This window comes from Halyomorpha halys, unplaced genomic scaffold, assembly GCF_000696795.3.
Source record: "Halyomorpha halys isolate HHAL.00 unplaced genomic scaffold, Hhal_1.1 Scaffold7.1, whole genome shotgun sequence".
NCBI lineage: Eukaryota > Metazoa > Arthropoda > Insecta > Hemiptera > Pentatomidae > Halyomorpha > Halyomorpha halys.
Window position 1 is genome coordinate 108451 of NW_027110368.1, and position 14875 is coordinate 123325.

The following is a 14875-nucleotide window of genomic DNA, read 5'->3' on the forward strand; positions in this document are numbered from 1 at the left end:
AAGTAAAATAGTTATCAACTAATTTATATTATATATATAATTGTAATCCAACATTTTTATATTTGATATGCACCAACAACTAAAAAGCATGTTACATAATTCAACTATTTGAGTATCATAGGGATAACAATAACAAACAAGATATTTATGGCTAACAAGTAGCAGGGGTACACTACCTGTTATTTACAGTTTAGTATCGTGAAAAAACCAAAGTAATTAACTTTAAATAGTTTTAGAACACAATAATAATAAACTCCTTCAATTATTATTCTAGATGTTGCAATATCAAGAAATGTTTCTCACAACTAGAATAAATAATTATTATAAGTTTACAAGATAATCTTTAAAATTTACAGATAGCAGATTATTTAGAAATAAATATCTAAAAAAAAATCTTGTATGTATCTTTTGAAAGAATGCTAACGACATTCAACATTCAATTGCCAATCTCTGTAGCAATAGGAATTATTAAACTCATTTGCAATTTCTGCAAACAGTATAAAATATAACACAAACAAATATATTTTTAAAAAGAAGCATCGTAGTTCATCATTTATTTTATTTCTCACCATGCTTATTAATATATTGCCCATGACATATATATTAATGGACTTTTATATATACATATATATATATATGTATGGCCCAATTAACTGAATGTAATTGCACAGTATTTTTAACATTTAAATTTACCTGTTGCATTTTGGGAAAAAGTTTTTGTAAGCATCCCGTCGGATCCTCTTTGAATATATCAGGTATAGAATAAACAACACTAAGTTTCTGGACTTCCTCTCCAGCCCTGTAAAAAAATGAAAATGCTAAGATTACCTTATTTTGTAAAGTATACCATACATATAATTATGGATACATCTAAAACTATACAACTTGGTTTAAGATATAATGATCAGTTCTACCAAAAATATTTGAAAACAAATAAAAATACTTGCTATTTCAGTGTAGGCATTGTCATAAAATTTAAAACACCAACAACAAAATAATAAACAAATGGTTTCATTGTTTGGTGTAACTACTTCTAAATTTAGAAGGAAGCTGAAATTTCGCAAGGAAGACCAAGATTGACCTTAAGTGGGTTAATAGGTTGCAGGTTCGAATGGAGCACTTATCATCGCATTAGTATGGTCATAGGTAAGCCCCAAAATTGAAAATTTATTCATCTATGACAGTAGAATCACATATAATCCCAAGTGACTCGTTCATGTTGTCCATTCAATACTCAAAAGCAAAGAGCTAAAGTAAGACTTTTTTCGTCGACACCAAGTTTAACAATTGCATTTTTTGAATTCGTTACTTTTATTAATTTACCAAAACCTGTTTTGCAAAATGAAGTTTTATAAACACAAACATTGGGTTCATAGAAGTAATTATATAACCTCACCTTATGAGAAAGTTAAATATAAAACTTAAATTCTTGTTAGGTCTCCTGAAAATTAGTTGAATACACATTCATTTCTCAAACATGGTGGTGACGTATTAACTCTTGTTTCCAACACAATCCACGATATATATGATTACTATCCATCCTGGATTTTCCCGGGAAATTCAAAAGAACAAAACAAGCGTGTGGATACCGACGTTTGTGCTTCCTTTCTCTACCAAGTATTTACACAAGTCTTGGATTTGCGGCAAGTGGCAAACGTGTAGATCCAGCATTAGAGCCGCCAGAACAGTTATTGACCGACAATGACGACTCCTAGTTGCTAAGACGTGAACTCAGAAAAACGCCGCATATTGATGTCTCGTTTCGTGTACATAATTTCGGTTGTACAAATGTAATAACCATGTTGTGTTGTAATATTCCTAAATGTACCATTTGAATCAATAAAGGTCACAACAGAATCTTCTGATCCATAGTAAAAGCTAACGTCTTACAGACAGCATCTCTCGATGGCATTTTTGAACCTAGAAGTACGAGTACCACAATTTGAAAAGCCATGTTGTAAATATCCCCTTCAGAAATTCCCCATAGGAGGCAGTGAGTAATAATATACATTAATGAATCATTAAATTCTAGTGCTATTATTTGGATATGGATATCGTGCTCGGCCATCTCCGGACCTCTAATATCCTCTATCCTTTCGTCAGCACCTTCAACGAATACTTGTAGAAACTGTTATCATCTTGGCGGCCATAATCAAATACTTTACGGAGTTTCCATCCTGCGAGGATTTATGTCGAATACCCATAAAACTCGTCATTATTCCTGTCACTTTACTTTCTAACCAGCAGACCTTTATTAATTGAACATGCGATGTCGAGGTCTTCTGGTATAGAGTACCTCACCTATTCAAGGTGTCTATTGAATTGAATAATTGATTGTATAATTGAAGTCAGAACTAATTAATTATACACAGCCACCTCAACAAGAATGTATAAAAAATCTCAAAAGGATGAAGGCACAAATCTAAATAGTTCCTTTCTTTTAGAATAATGTTCTCTCTATTTCTTTCATCCATCCTGCACCATACGTAAAGATAATTTTTGTATCCTGCCTATCATGCAAATGTGCGCAACATAAACCAATTTTATATTGGTGTTCAACCATTTTTTTGGAAATTTAAACTCGTTTCCCAAGAGGCGTGACAATAAAAACGTGATCTGTGTGAGTGTTAAACAAGTAGTTAGAACCACCATGTTTACTTTTTACTCATTGATGTTTTAGATGTTTTAATACTTTATTTTCGTATCAAAAATGGGAACCACTAATATTATCATTGCCTATTTAGGAGAAGATTGTAATAATTACAATAAAGATCCAAATTATAGAATAAAAATGTAATCTACTGTTATATTTTATTTTTTATTAATTCATGTGCTCATCTTGATAAATCATAAAATAAAGTAATAATTATTTAAGTCTCAATATGTTTGTATTTGTTTCACAAAAAAAAAAAACTATATATACAGAATGAGGAAGCTTATATCTTACGAAAATATGTGCAATGCCTTCTCCACAGGTTTTGATTCCAGAATAACGTCTAAGGAATGCCTTTTAATTTGCTCATTGGTCTAGGAAACAAAAACAGTAATTTAAATTTATGATCCGCTAGTCCCTAGAATATTTCAAAGTAATCCAAAATTATCATTATTTGTAAATGTTAGCTTTAAAAGTTAAATTGTGAGTAAATCAAATTTCATATTTCATATATGAAATAATGATAAATGATGATAAATTTCATCTCATTAATTTCATATTTGAAGGTAAAAAAATCTTAATTACAACTTAATCATTTCATCATAATAAATCAAACATCTAGAAACATAAGGCCCTTCACACACGGGACGCGATGTGCATCTTATCGTCATGAGCAATATTTTGTCCGCAGACGAGGTGAAATTTGTGCCTTACTCGTCATGTGCGAACTTTTGCAAACAGGAAAAAATCGAGTATTCTTTATTAGATTTTTTTTGTGGAGGAGTTTCTCCAGGTTCTAAAATCCATTAATCTGATCATGAACTGTAAGAGAAAAAGTAAAGATTATGGAAATCTCATCTCGTTCTGTGTGCGAAGGGCCTTATTAAACTCCAAGGTCGTTAAAAGTAACTCTCCATCGGTTGAATCATCCAGCTACTTTGTCGTTGGTTTTAAACGAGGTTTGTTTCATTAACCTATTTGCTGAGTTACTGACTTCAGAACTTGTAATCTGCCTAAGATTTTGTACAATTTTTTTTTGTAGTAACAAATAAAATGGCTGTGACGACCAATCACTAAATATCACAACTATGACAACTATGCCATATTTACACCATGGTTCGAATAGTGATCTGTAGGACTCTCTGACTCCTTCGAGTGCCTCCAAAACCTACGCTTACATAAGTTTTATCACAATCTTCATACTTATAATTCCGGTGTGGCAACCCCAAGACTATGGAGCGTCTACAAAACGTCAACAGTAAGAGTTGTATTCATCGCGTTTTAGGAGCAGTTTAAAGCATGGTGCTGAGCAGTCTTCAACCCTGATGCTGGTCTGTTGGGGAAGAGAGCTTCAAAAGTTCAATTAAATGAAATAGAACGATTTTATCATCCTGTAAAATGTCAAACATACTCAATACCTTTGCTGTGTTTAAAAGTCTGAATACTTGTTACACTAAGTAGTGGTAATCCCACGATCTCTGTTGTTGGACTGTGTGATGTTGAGATAATATATAATTATAGATACTTATCAACACTGCTCGGTGAAGAACTCAAAATTTTTTGAAGCAAACAACTGAATGTAGAGGGCATGACGCTTTCTTGACAACTCGTCTGCGATCGTGAAGCGAGGAAGACGAGAATAGTAGTTTTAGCACTTCTCTTAAGCATCGCACGTGTAACGACCTTTGTCCATCTGCGTTTTTCTACACAGCCATGTGGCTCAAAGTTCTTAACAGATCACGAAATAGAAATAAAATAGAAGGAAAGAATGCAGATACATACATAGATATACTTGCAACCATGAACAGAGATACGAATTGTAAAACATAAATAAATATTGATGTCATTAAATATGTAAGCATTATAAAGTAATTTGTAACACTGTATACTATGCGGTGTTATAAACTCATAATTACATTTCGCTAAACATTAAATGTTTCTGGAATAATTAGAGACAATTTCTGTATTACAATATAGGACGAAATTATAGCAGATTGTTATAACATCACTGTAAAGTAAACTGTGTAACCTTCCTACTTGTATCTGTTTATTGTTTCATATATCTGCCTTTATGTGTATATTTTAATTGAATAAAAGCCTTTCTAAAGTTTTTACATTATAGTTTGATTTATATCTATTCAATTCACAACACAGATTGGTGGAAAGCAATATTCGGTGTGTCAAAGGGTTAGATTAGAACTCCATACTAAAATTTGTCACTGATGAGGAACTTATTTATTAGTGTCCAACTGTTAAAAACCTTTATATTTGTTTTGAGGTAATGAGCAATTGTAAATATCGCAACATCGCCTTACAAATTGTAATGGGCAACTAATATTTTATCAAATTAAAAGGGTCTTCCTTCAACATTTCTGTTTCGGATGGAATCTTCGGACCGGGATGTAATATACTTACATTCAATTTTATCTAAAAAGTGCTTCAGTCGAGACTTAGTCTTTATAGGAGGCACTGCAATAATCCAAAAAACTTTAAATGAAAGTGTAAATCTCACTAACCTTCAGAGCGGATGGAGGTGTGTCTAGATTAAACGTTGCTATGTCGATAGCAACAGGCTGTGCTTCTTCTGGCTTCAACTCCATTTTATAAAATATTTTTGAATTGGTAGTTATTAATCTGATCTTAAGAATATCCAATTCCTGAGAGAAACAGTTTATAAAACAAAACATTGATGTTCCGATGATTTCATGTATCTAAGGGAATAAATAACCTTCTTGTATATTCAGCACACTGATGGAAACCATGTCATACTAACAGTTTGATATTGACTTTACACCTGATATTCATTCATGTTCATATGGATCCAAATTAACTGGGAAGTAAGCTGCTGAATGATCTACGATATAAATTAGTGATAGCATTTACTCATAATAATTATTTAAGAAATTGATTTATGTACTATCAAAATAAGTTAATTTACATTTGTAGACAAGGAAAAGAAGGCATTTATCTTCAAAATAATAACGTTAATTTGCCCTTATAACTCCCTGGTTCAGATATATGTTCCTAAATGTAGTGAATTTTACCCTATTGTAAAAGTTGTGGGTTAGAGTGGAAATAACAAAGCGAAAAAGTAAGAGGGGAGTGCCACAGCAACCCTCTAACTATAACATGATCCACGTATTTAGAAGCGATCAGCTATCATACAGAGAAGTAAGCGTAACTATGATACATTATCTCTACATGAGGGTCTCTTCCTCCACCACTCCAAATAATTAATTGCTTTCCAAACCCCACTTCACAACAGAGAGAACACAGAAAATAGCACCAGTACCAGTTACAATAAACAAGACCAGCAGCCTATGAGCTAGATCAGCCCTCTCCTCCTCATCCCTGATCCTTTGAACACTCAATTTTATAAAGTATTTTATATTACTTACCAAATATTGGTTATTTGTTCAAATCGCCTATCTTTTGCTTCCTTACTACCAAGATAGGGAGGACTTTTGTATTCATGAAGGAAATAAAAATGTCTTCCAATTCGAAAATTTTCACTTGTGATTTACAGGTTAGATATGAAGGAGCAAGTTTGGTTCCCTTTCAGTAGTCAAATTTGTGTTCGAGCGAAATAGACCAAATCGGTATCCGATTTTGACAAACTTTTTAGAAATAGTACGAGTTGGTCCTAAATATATTTTGCTAGATTCCGTCCACAACTCTTTCAAGGGTAAACATATATTTTCGGCACAACTATATTTCGAAACCGTTTAGTATGATTTCGCTCAAGTTCTGAGGAGAATTGAGGATTACTGTAAAAATACTCCAGTATCAATCATATCAAGTCTCAACTACTTATCCTAAACCTTTGCCTGTGGTTTCTATTATCGTATTTCTATTGACATGCATGTTTCAACACATCTCCCCATGATTTTATCAATCATATTTATTACAAAATATAGAATTTATTTTTAAACTTGATGTATTTAATTATATATAACTACCTACCTTCCAGCAGAAATGATGAAGATGTTATACTTACCTATATATAGATCCTAATGAAACTCTACAATGCAAGGGCATACTCAGGATCAAAACTATGGGTTCGTAAGCCCTAGTCAATCGGGGGGGACAAGCAATAGTCGATCAGGTTGTGACATTTCAGCACAGCAAAGAATGTCGAGGTGGTTGTGCTAGAGCTGACTCCAATTGATAATGTTGGGTGCTCTTGACCAGAAGGCCTCGACAATGCGTGTTCACTTAGGTGAGGAAGTTGATTAGGAGGTGATTAGACAGGATGAGACTTATAGGTGCCAGCCGAAATTCTCTAAGGATGGTAACCTCGTCCTATAGGATATTATTCAAGTAAATGCACGCCCGGAGGGTAGCCAGCTGTCTTGCATGAAAGTAACTTCGTTCTACCGGGTACTACTTCTGTAGATACGAAGGGGTTTGTAAGCCTGAATTTAGCCAATCACCGGGTCCTACGAAATAATAAGATGTGTAGGAAGGAGGAGATATCCAAATAATAAAATACAATATACAATTTAAAAATTTGGTAGTAGAATGTACTGATCTACTATCTAAATTGTTATCCTCTGCTTCCTAAGGTGTTTCTCGTGAAGCGAGATTTCATACCTTTTTTTTTTCGATCCCTCTAAAACATGAATTATAAAATTGCATTACTTATGTGTGACATAAATCAAATTAAATACAACCTTTTTCTACCGTTGGTACTTGAAGGTATACAGTGAAATACTTAGCTGAGGTTTTGATGTGAGAATTCTCCTTAAATATTTGGAGGTAGGGGCCTCCGCGTGATGTTTAAACAATAGAAGAACAAATAATAATTAAAGATGAAAGCTAATAAGTAAATGATAATAATAGTTAGAAGTCGAAAAATAGTAGGGGGGGGGGGACAAGAGAAGAAAGGACTTAGGGTAGGGTGATGTTGATAGGGTTTTGGGGCCACTCCACCTAGTAGGAAGGGGGTGACTGTACGGAATAATGGATGGACCGTTCAAAAACCTTAATGTGTCTCTGTGCAATATGTTGTACTGTTTTTAATTGTAGTCCGTGATGTATGTGAGTCAAACATAAAATACTGTTTTGGTACTGTTGTAATGACTTCAGGGCTGTTGGGTATAGATAGAGTAACAGTGGTGCTCCGTATAGCAGTGATGGTCTCAATATGCCTTTGTACATGAGTAGTACGGTTGATCCAGTACGACATGGCATCACGTACAAACCTGGCAAATTTTACGAGCGCTTCGGACATGGTTCCAATTATATAGTGTGCCCGACAGAATTTCTTCCGACAATGGGATAGAATTCGAGAATACAAGCATCAGAGAGGAAATGAGAATATCGGAAGTGGTTTGGCACCTCAACATCCAAAAAGCCGCGGAGGAGTACTCTATGTAACGACCTACGAGTGTACCAGCTAGAAAGGGGACTGGAACCTGATGACACCATGGAACCCGCAGTCGCAACATAAAACCATTTCATACACACAGTCACGGGGTTTGCCCCATTCGAAATTCCTTTTGGGATGCGGGTGCGTCGACGGACTGCCGTGGTACTTTGCCGAGAGAGCATGAAATGACCGGTAATGTTTTTGGCCTTGCATGAGCTATGTTTCAAACCAAAGTCAGGAACAGGATTCGCAAGGAAAAAGTATAAGAGTGGTACAACATAACTTCTGCTCTCTATACCTGCAATTTCATAGGCGTTAGTGCAAATTTCTTCGGTGAACAACGATACATTCCGGGACCCAATTCTGAATCTATCTCAGAAACCCAACCGGTAGCAGTTCCACCTCTACCGTCAATCACCATGCCACAAGCACATTCTAATGCCCTGGAGTGAAAATCAGGACGGCAATGGCCCAAGACCCCGAACTTGCTTTTCCGTATTTCACTCGGCAATCCACAATTACATGTGCCAGCGAGTATGCGCTAGGAGCGATGTTGTCTCAGGAGGGCGAAGGGGGACAGTGCCCAGTGGCATACGCCAGGAAGGGCCTTATGAAGACGGAAATTAGATATAGCACAATGGAGCGAGTACTCCTTGGAATAGTGTGGTCTGTCGATCACTTTGGGCTATATGTGTTCAGTAGAAGGTTCAAGTTACATTCTGACCACAAACCACTCCAGTGGGTAGGAAAGCTGCAGGAATCGTCAGCCAGAATTATAGGCTGGAAAGTGTTCCCAGCCAAATATAACATGGATGTACAATATAAACCAGGTAAAAAAAAAAATGTGGTTGGCTGTCTCGATCACCGTGAAACAAGAAAAGGGACAATGAGGCTGCGAGAATGGACGCCAAGAAAGAAAGAATATGGGTGACCATAATTGACCTCTTCACTATTGCGGCAATGGTGCACCAGGTGCGAGACAGGTTTTCGAAGGTAGTTGTGGGCCGTTCATCTCGTTGGATTGAGGAGAGAATTCGACAACTTCTTGATCCGAAAAGAAATGAAGGATATCGATGTGATGCGGCACCTTAACACACCAAGAACGATTGAGGTCGAACTTCCTCCTTCTCTGGAATTAGTTCGAGTCACTCTTTTTGCGCACTCACAATAGACTATTGTAGGGCGAAGTGCTGTCCACAATTATCACTTGTTTCAGTAAAATTTCTATTTCTCCCCTAATGTGTCTACGAAGTGCCTGGGGATCTAACCTCTCCTTCACGCTATCCTGCTTCAATGTGATTTCATGCAACGTTTTCCTGTAGCTCTCAGTACTTCCCCTTCTTTACAAAAAATATCATATTGCCTCTTTTCAACCTCTAGTTAATCCTACCCATTCTCGCTTAGTCATACACCAGCTTCTGAGAGCTGTACCTCTTCACTCCAATTCTAATATCCCACTGAACACCACTATTGTTTATCTTCACTACCACTTTTTCCTAAAGATCTCATAGTCAATAATTATCAGTGATAATCAATGATTATCTGGTTGTCTCAGGGCATTTTCCTCATTACATGGACTGTTACCTTTCCTCCCTTAGCCCATCAGTTACCCAATCCCATTTCTGTTTCACCTTTAATGCTGCAAGGCCTACTCAGAGTGATCAACAGACAGTTACATACTCGGACCTGTAGTTCCCTCTCTCTACCACTCAATCTCTCTAGGGTCTGTCGGAAGACGAATGTGTTTTCCAGTGTCAATCAGACAGTTCTTCATTCATATAATAGGCAAACCAACTTGCTCCTCTCACATGGTGGTTCTCCAACGTGCGGTCGCAACTCAGTGAGTACACCCCTCAAAAACTCTCCTCGATTCTACCTGTTTTTCCGCTTCTTCTCCATGTCCTCCTCTTGCCTTGACTACAGGAGATACCTACCGCTGATGAACCGCTCAATGATCTACAGGTTAACACTTTCACTAGGAGAGGATATAAATGGATAACCACCAGTAACGCGGCAATGGCGCATCGGGTGCCAGCACAACTTGTCAGAAGCAGTGTTGGCAGCTTTCCGATTGTGGTTTCAATTCTACGGAGCTCCGGGGCCCATCTCATCAGATGCAGACAAAGAATTCGACAATGCCATGATTCAAACATAAATGAAGGAGCCTGATGTAACGTGGCATCTCAACACACCAGAGCACCCCAAGAGTAGAGGAGGCATAGAGTGGCTTCATAGCACGTTGTATATATTATATTATATAGGCTTAATCGATACTTAAGTTATATATATACATAACTTAGGAGTAGTCGAGAGCAAAATGCAAAAAAAAAAAGTTATAAGGAACGAATAGAAGAGAAAGACTGCCTTTATTGAGTTCAGTACCTCTGGGCCCAATTTCATTTTTAACACTCTAACCTTTATTCTATAATATATTATATTGTAGTACCTTATAGGATACACTTTTCAAAGATAAATAAACTTAATCTTTCGGTATTAGTCATTTGAGCCAGCAAGTTACTTATTTTTTGATTTTCCGCAATCAACATATCAACGATACAATTCACAAGGAAAAAATTAGGTTTGTCCACTGAAACAAATAGCTTTTATGCACATTCCTCACAAGCCAACTATATTAAAATACAAAAACAAAAATAAATAAATATATCAAAATAAAAAAAATATGTAGAAAATTTAAATAATAATTATTTTTTATTTTTCCTATTGCCACATTGATTATTTTGTAGCCAGATTGCATTTTGAAAAATCAGATATCATTTCATAGATCTGAAACGCGTTGTGTAGTTTAATAAAAGTTGGATTGCAAAATATATTCAGCGGTTTGAAAATTCAAATTAGATTTATATGTACAGGTATAAATAATCCTGTAAGTGTTTACCAATATAACAGAAAAAGACTTGGAAGTGAAATTCTAATAGACAAATAAGGGTTGTTATCATGAAATATGGGTTTCATGTTGCGTCCCTTTCTTTTCATTATTTCTCCAAATAGAACAGACAAGTAACTTAGTTGGAAAAATATTTGTATTTCTAATATTTATTCTAAATGTTTCTAATTATAATAAATTTAAAGAATTATTTATTTATTCTTTTATAACTTATTTTTTGAAAGTACGAATCAGACAATAGCTGTGGATAATTATAAAAAAATTATAACATCCAATAAAAAATATTAAAAAAGTAAAAGCAAATAATAGGTCAAAATCTCACGATTCAGGAAATACTAATAGTAATTATTAATACTAATTAAATGGTAGATAATAGAGAAAAAAAATTAATAATTATTTTCAATATAGGGGTAGAAATAAATAATAGCAGAATCCCAGTACAAATTTACTTTGACTGTTCTCAAATTTAGGTATTGTTCTTAGAAAGTTAGTTTTAGCAGCCTTGAGTTCGTTCCAGCTGGTAGCTACCTCAAATCATTTCCTTCCATTTGTAAACAAAAACATATTTTTCTATTTATGATTGCTGTATAAATGCCATAATTTCAAGGAATGTCTCATTGCTTTCAGTGAAGGATTCTGCAAGTGCCTATAAGGCCACATTTTTAAAAATTTGTCGTTAACTCTTGTTTTTGCATCTTATTTTCCTTATTATTGGATTGGTGTTTTTTAACCTAATTTCAGTAACTTCTATTTTCAAAATGCAGTTTACAGATCCGAAATCGGACCATCCGTTCAGGAGTAAATAGAAAAGTAAATTCTGGTGCGTCCCATGAAGCAGTACATTTAACCTTAAGCTGTGATATCTACTATAAGGTACTAGTTAGTATCAATGATTTTGAAAATAATAGTGAAATAAAAATAAAAGACTGAACGATTCAAAATTATTTACTTAAAAGTATATTCACAGTTCCATAACATATAATATTTTTATAAGATATAAAAGTCTTTTGAAATTATGAAACATATTTTCAAAATTATGAAAATACCACAAAACAATGTCTGGTATATTTACAGATTAATTTATAATGAAAAACTAAACTGTATTAACAAAAAAAAATCAATAATCATGATCTTATTCCATACATTATTTTTTGAAAAATAAAATTCCTCGTTTTTAAATACTAGTGTTTTATAAAAATCACATCTAATTTTTAATACAAAATAGTTGGCGAAAATTAATGAACACAAGTTTTATTTGAAATTATTGCATAATGAAATTCACTTTGAAAATTTCTTAAATAAAAGAAATAATCAACAAATTATGTAATGATCAAATAAATGTATTACAAACAAACATAGCAATTAACATTTTACCTTATTTTCATATATGAAGTTGATATATTTTTCTCAACCTTGTATGAAGGTTCAAATGAAATGAAAGAGCAAAAGTAGGGAAATAAAACAATGTACAAACAGAAAAAATGTGTTGCGATTAAACAATAATGTAGTCATCTTAAAAATGGATTTATTGGGCTGAAAACCGAAGGTGACTTGAGAACACCGTGTCTAGGTTTTTTCTCAGCATCAAACGGTACACTAGGGCTGTTCTTCAGCGACATTTTGTACTCTTTTTCTTCTAAAACAAATTTAAAAAAAGTAATGTTAAGTCAATTGGGAATATAATTATTTGTTTCTTTTACCAATCTAGAGAAAAAATGACTATTAAGAAATTATTCAAACCTCTTGATAATGTTAAATTTTTCTTATCTCCCTCTTATTTATTTATAAATATAAATATAAATATATATATAAAATACATTAATTAATTTCCTTTCAAATACCCATTTAACTCCATTTAAATACAGCAGAACCCCTATGAATGTATTGAATTGGAGAGAACTCCTGATATATCCCATGATTATGTGTCAACATCTTCAAAGACCTAATTGAAGTTTTCCTGAAACTAATTTTTGTCAGTACATGGTAGAGAAGTTTGATTTGGGAGTCATTAGCCTCAGCATAAATATATGTGACGATCTCTAAGCTATTTATTTTAACTTCTTCAGTTGTTAGTTTTTATTATTATTTTTTTTTAATCTTGAGTACTCAGTATGATCATAAATCGGCTAACAATATTATTGATTTATTTATTCCAGACCAAGGTTTCATGATTTTGAGGATGTCAACCCTGCATTTGAAATAGCTTCTAATCACAACCTGTAATACATTCAAGGTAATATCCAACAAACTTTGAAGGAGGATTGGTGTTCCAAGCATAGGAAAGGGACATTTCTCATGGCTGATTAAGAAGAACTACCTCAACTTAAAGGCCTTTGAGTATAGGCGGAAAGAAACTGAGAGTAGTGATTTTAGTGAGAATATCTTTTTATATTTTAAAAGAATATCCAATTTAAAAAAAATATATCTATATTGATATTTTTATCAAATAGTTTTTTTCTTTTAATATATTGAAATATCAATTTAAAAAAAAATGTCTTAAAGTACAATGAATTCGACATGTTGAAAGTAGGCAAGAGGAATGTTTGTTCGTTTCAATATTTATAATGCCTGTGGTAAAACTAATAACCAACCCCTTAACAATATTTATGATTTAAACATTTAAGAAATATAGTGATTTTAATAAAATAAAAAACAAAGTAGAAAATAATACGTATCAACATTCTCAATGTGTTATCAGTAAGAGATAATTTTAACTTAGAATTTCAGAATCAAGACAAAGTAAATTAATCATTGATATAGAAGGTATCAGAAAATAATACATTTAATTCAAAAGAAAATATCCAATATTTAGTAATATCTATTCCATTATAAATATTAATACTATTCTAATGTTGATGTTTAGCTTAAGATAAAAATATATTGACCTGATATATCAAGATATTGATGTTTTCTAAACTAATAAATCAATGTTTGAAAAGTATCAGTATGATATAAATACATATATTAATGGGTTTTTTTTCCAGAGCTCAAAGACCTGCTCCAGGGAGGCCACCTGAACACTAAGAAGTAGAAGCTAAATGAGGAAAACATTCTATATGTGTTGGCTCTGTGCTGAGTCCCAAACCACAGTTCAACTCCTCTTTAATTGTCCCAACTGTGCTGTCTACTGTGGAGATAGAGATGAAAAAAGATCCTATTTTATATAAAATTGTAGTTTACATTTTCTTTGTAGGTCATATTTTTCCCTCATTTCCATAATTGCAACTGTGCATACTACTTTTATTAACAATTTATAGTTGATGTACAGAAATTTACTTCAAGACACCAGGTTTTAAAAAATAAAATCAACAATAGGGGTATTCATGATGTTGGGTTAAATGTAAAATGTTTTACCAAGTTAAATGTTTCAAGTATAGGATTGTGAGCAGTCCTATTTAAAGTCATGCTAAATGGTAAATGCATAAGAACTCCTACCAGATTTTTTGAGCAACTTGTTTTATAACCTTTCCTGCCAAAATTTCATGTTATTGTTTACTTCTAAGTTTTGATTAAAGTAATTTATTACATGTCTAAATTGAGTGAAAAGTGGAAGTTGCGTGAAAGTTTGGCTACTAAGTGTCTTGTTGATCTTCTAACTTGTGAGGAACAGAATCAAGATGAGCTAATTGACAACTTTCATTACATTACTATTATTGTCATCCATTGCTTAGTTAGTTTTGAAAACATACAAAACCATACCAACACAATCAAAACACAAACTACGGGAAAGTAACCTAGCACGACAAACACATTTTCCATTTAACAGACTTTCAACCATGTTATGTGTTATATTGTTTTAACATGATAAAAGAAGGAAATATTTCTCCATGCTTTAACATGTTAAGATTAACACAACTTAAGATCACGAATACCCCTAATACTGAAAACAAAAATTTATGTATAGGGGTTCAACTGTACTCAAATATAAATTATATATTAAGATAAT

General features: G+C 33.4%; 2 protein-coding genes across 5 annotated transcripts in view; both read right to left on the minus strand.

The window, feature by feature from the left end:
• LOC106693026 (serine/threonine-protein phosphatase 4 regulatory subunit 4) overlaps nucleotides 1–5428 on the minus strand; it is a 46062-nt gene extending 40634 nt beyond the window's left edge. Inside the window, exons 1-3 of one of the 3 annotated variants that reach the window (XM_014439335.3) lie at nucleotides 5170–5428; nucleotides 2948–3027; nucleotides 694–799 (exon numbers count right to left, since the gene is read on the minus strand). In XM_014439335.3, the coding sequence (XP_014294821.1) occupies nucleotides 694–799; nucleotides 2948–3027; nucleotides 5170–5340 (357 nt within the window). In that variant the 5' untranslated portion in view covers nucleotides 5341–5428. Of the gene's footprint in view, nucleotides 1–693; nucleotides 800–947; nucleotides 1214–2947; nucleotides 3028–5169 lie in introns of those variants that run through there. The other 2 variants (XM_014439328.3, XM_067048510.1) reach the window with 2 other exon arrangements.
• A 6430-nt stretch (nucleotides 5429–11858) lies between these two features.
• Nnp-1 (Ribosomal RNA processing protein 1 homolog Nnp-1) overlaps nucleotides 11859–14875 on the minus strand; it is an 18849-nt gene continuing 15832 nt past the window's right edge. For both annotated transcript variants that reach the window (XM_014414714.2, XM_014414706.3), the window contains one exon: nucleotides 11859–12565. In XM_014414714.2, the coding sequence (XP_014270200.1) occupies nucleotides 12539–12565 (27 nt within the window). In that variant the 3' untranslated portion in view covers nucleotides 11859–12538. The remainder of the gene's footprint in view (nucleotides 12566–14875) is intronic.